The 3,862-nt window shown below is 40.5% G+C and overlaps 1 protein-coding gene across 2 annotated transcripts in view; it reads right to left on the reverse strand.

Annotated features, from left to right (window-relative positions):
- Window positions 1-3,862, reverse strand: part of GAD1 (glutamate decarboxylase 1 (brain, 67kDa)) — a 58,177-nt gene that overhangs the window by 13,875 nt on the left and 40,440 nt on the right. For both annotated transcript variants that reach the window (XM_011991947.1, XM_011991948.1), the window contains exons 8-11: window positions 2,739-2,854; window positions 2,575-2,654; window positions 2,298-2,352; window positions 538-654 (exon numbers count right to left, since the gene is read on the reverse strand). In XM_011991947.1, coding sequence (XP_011847337.1) covers window positions 538-654; window positions 2,298-2,352; window positions 2,575-2,654; window positions 2,739-2,854 — 368 coding nt within the window. The remainder of the gene's footprint in view (window positions 1-537; window positions 655-2,297; window positions 2,353-2,574; window positions 2,655-2,738; window positions 2,855-3,862) is intronic.

Below are 3,862 nucleotides of genomic sequence, written 5' to 3' on the forward strand. Positions count from 1 at the left end.
TTTTTAGTAGAGATAGGTTTTACCATGTTGGCCAGGCTGGTCTCAAACTCCTGACCTCAGGTGATCCACCCGCCTCGGCCTCCCAAAGTGCTGGCATTACGGGTGTGAGCCACAGAGCCCGGCCAGATATATTCTTTTTAAGAGACGTGTCATAGATGGCTAGACTGAAGGCAGGTAGCTGAGGGTTCACATTCATGGCCACTTTCTGTATGTTGTATCTTCTATTTTTTCACTCTGAAATCATTTGTAGCCATTTGTCCCAACAAAGCTACCTGGGAAGGCAATGAGACCATATTCTAGGATGAAACACAGAAGACAGCAATCGACTAGTAAGGAACTGGATGAGTCCCAGAGGATGTTGCATGTCTGTGGTGTGTACCAGTTGTGAATGGCTGGCTAGAGTCCAGACAAGAACTGGAACTAATATGGTGTGGAGAGAGGGCTGGCTGGGGCGTGGAGAGAAGCTTGAAGCAAATCATAAAAAAGAGCTGCCTCTATCCCCGACATGGACTGGCCTCTCTGAGTTATAGCACTTACATCTACATGCAGCCAAAGGTTGTATTTCTCACATATATCTGCAATCTCTTGTATCGGATCAAAAGCTCCATAAACAGTTGTGCCAGCAGTTGCATTGACATAAAAGGGAACATATCCCTACAAGGTAAGACAGATACAGACTGATTAGTGTTTTTAACCTTTCTCATTTGCTGATTTCCACAGGAAGCAGAATTGTATAACATTTATTTCTAACAGTAATTGGCAAAGCTTATGTGTTACCAGATACTACGTCTAGTAGTGTTTTGTTGGCTCATTCACTCATTCATTCATTTATTCAACAAATATTTTTTGAGTGCCTTTTATGTGCCAGGCCCTGCCACAGATACTAGGGACTCTGCAGTGAGCACAAGAGATAAAGAATTCTGTCATTGCGGAGTTTACATTTTAGTGGCAGGTGACAGATAATAAGCTAAATTAAATAAGCAAAATATACAATATGTTTGATAACAATAATTTCTATGGCAAAAAATAAGGCAGGAAAGAGTAATAGTAAGTGTTTGGAATGATGGTCAGGTAGTTCTGAATATATTGGAATGATGGTCAGGTAGTTCTGAATAGCATCATTCTTTTAAGAGGTTGTGTTGTTTTAAGTGTATTGATATAATAATTATACTGAAACATTGTGGGGTTTGATTGTTTAAAAAAGGTCTATACACTGTGAAAGCTGATACAGTCACTAACAGTGGACATGGTGAAATGTTGACATAAACAAAAAATAAATGAAGGAGTAGAGTAATAGATCTAAGACAAATTTGGGGAAATCTGTGAATCTTAAGCTTTTCTTTTTTCCCGAGACAGGTTCTTGTTCTGTCTCCTAGGCTGGAGTGTACTGGCACGATCATGGGCTCACTTTAGCCTCTACCTCTCCAACTCAAGCAATCCTCCCACCTCACCCTTCTGAGTGGCTGGGACTATGGGCGTGGACCACCACACCTGGCTATTTTTAAAAATTTTTTGTAGAGATGTGGGTCACCCTATGTTGCCCAGGCTGGTCTTGAATTACTAGGCTCAACGGATACTCCTGCCTCAGCCTCCCAAAGTGCTGGGATTACAGACGTAACCCCCTATGCCAGCCCTGCCTCTTAGGCTTTTGTGAAGCTCAGCTCCACCTCTGTTCCTTGCTCAGTCTTTACAACACTTAGACCCACCTCCTGTGCCAAGACCCCAGCAAATAACTACAATTAGAGAAGGAGGTATAAGAATGTAACCGCAACAACCATGTGTTGGTAAGTGGCCTGACAGCTACCTGGCACTGACTTGTGGATACATCTGTTCTATGAGTTTTTTGTTTAATAGAGTTTGTTGAGGCTGGATTTGCCAAGTACCATGGGCCATCTGCCAGGGCATGGAAGCACTTTGCTAAACAGAATCCTAAGCTAAAATGGCATTTGTTAAAATGAGATAATACCCAACAAGTAGTAAGTAAAAAGTTCAATTAGGCTATATCTTCATGATGCTCAGGGAGTTGATTTATTGAAGAACATCAAACCAATCAGTTGGCACCATGACGACAGGACAAATAGTTTAATGACCGAATTTTTCATTGTTTAAAAAATCCCTGATATTGTGTAGACACAGCTTTAAAACCAAATTATTTTACAAGTTGGAAATAAGCAAATATCTAAGAATAGAGTTTTAGAAGCACAAGAAAATTGTCTCATATTATCAAGGACTTTTTTGTCTAGAGCAGAAAGAAGGTATTTTTAAACTAGGGTTTAGATGCACCACAGAGTACATACCTTCTGTTTGGCTTCAAGAATTTTTGCCTCAAAATCAGCTGGAATTATTTTCCCCCTATAATTATTGGAAAAGGAGGGAAATTAAAATGAAGAATCAATGAGATTGCACATGAAAAAAACTTTAGCAGCAGCAAAAAGCAATTTAATCGGATATTTTCAACAGACCATTAGCAGCTTGGCACACTGTACTGAGCCAGTCTTTAAGCACAATAAAACAAATTTAACAGATGAACACATTTAATACATCAAGAACCTAATATTCACTTTCCCTGCCTACCTTTCATTGCACTTTATCAAAATCACATTGTCAGTTCCAAAGCCAAGTGCAGCCCCAGCTTTCTTTATGGAATAGTGACTCTGCAACACACAGAGGTTCGAGGTTAGAAGTTGGAGAGTCCCCTGAAAAACACCTCTATCCATGAGAAAGCATCCCCGACTCACGTGTTCTGAGGTGAAGAGTACCAGTTTGGGCACAGCCGCCATGCCCTTTGTCTTAACTTCCGGGAAGTACTTGTAGCGAGCAGCCATGATGCTGTACATGTTGGATATGGCGCCCCCTGTCAGCAAGCGGACATATTGGGAGGTGTTGAGGCTCTTTCATTACTGTTTCTAAAAACGAACGCTGAGCTGGTGTCTCAAGAGACAAGGGAGGTCAGGAAGCGGAAGGATAATATCCTGATAGGTTTTGCTGGCTTCCCTATTGCTGGGGCTTCCCACTGGACCCTTTACCCTGGGAATACAAGTAGTCACACTTATTACCAAAGCTATCTAGGCAGTTTGGCTGGAGGTGATTCATGTACTTCAGTGCCCTTTCCACCTGAAGTCTAGACAGAAATATAAGAGGTAGCTGCATCAGTGGCTGCAAAGGGATAGGTGAGTTATATCCTTCCTGCTTTACTTTCTGCTCAGTCTATTTACTGAACAAAGATGAATCTGTTCCCTGAGTTCAGAAAGACAGAGAAAGAAAGAGTAATGGAGCCTACAGAAAGAAACAATGATATTTCTTGGTTACCTGCCTAGGTGCTCTCTTCAGCCCAACTGTTACTGAGTCATTTAGGAGAACTCTAAGTTTATTAAAATAAGAACAAACTCATGTTTACCTAAATAAAGACACAAGGAGAACTGACATAACTATGTATGTTTGGCCAACACAGAGTAGTTAGTTTTACATTAATTATCTGACAATTAAACTTAGGCAAATTTTGGCCTGCTTGAATTACCTAGATAACTGCAATTCTTATTTATTCTTTTCCCCTTGTACACAGTCACACTGTCTCTGACACCATCAGAATACCTATCCTTGTTTTAAAAATTCTTATTTTATCTACTTCAAGCTAGAGGTTCAAAGTAGATATACTATTTTGACTGAAATAAATCAATTAATTAATAATCTTGATTCACTGATCCCCAGCATAATCAAACTGCTGTTGACACAATGGAGTTGTTTAATAGTGAGACCTTGTTTCTAGAAAAGAAATTTTAAAACAGCTGGGCATGGTAGCACATGCCTATAGTCCCAGCTACTTGAGAAGCTGAAGCAGGAGGATTGCTTGAGCCCAGGAGTT

The sequence above is a fragment of the Mandrillus leucophaeus genome, unplaced genomic scaffold (genome assembly GCF_000951045.1).
Source record: "Mandrillus leucophaeus isolate KB7577 unplaced genomic scaffold, Mleu.le_1.0 Scaffold40, whole genome shotgun sequence".
Classification (NCBI taxonomy): Eukaryota; Metazoa; Chordata; class Mammalia; order Primates; family Cercopithecidae; genus Mandrillus; species Mandrillus leucophaeus.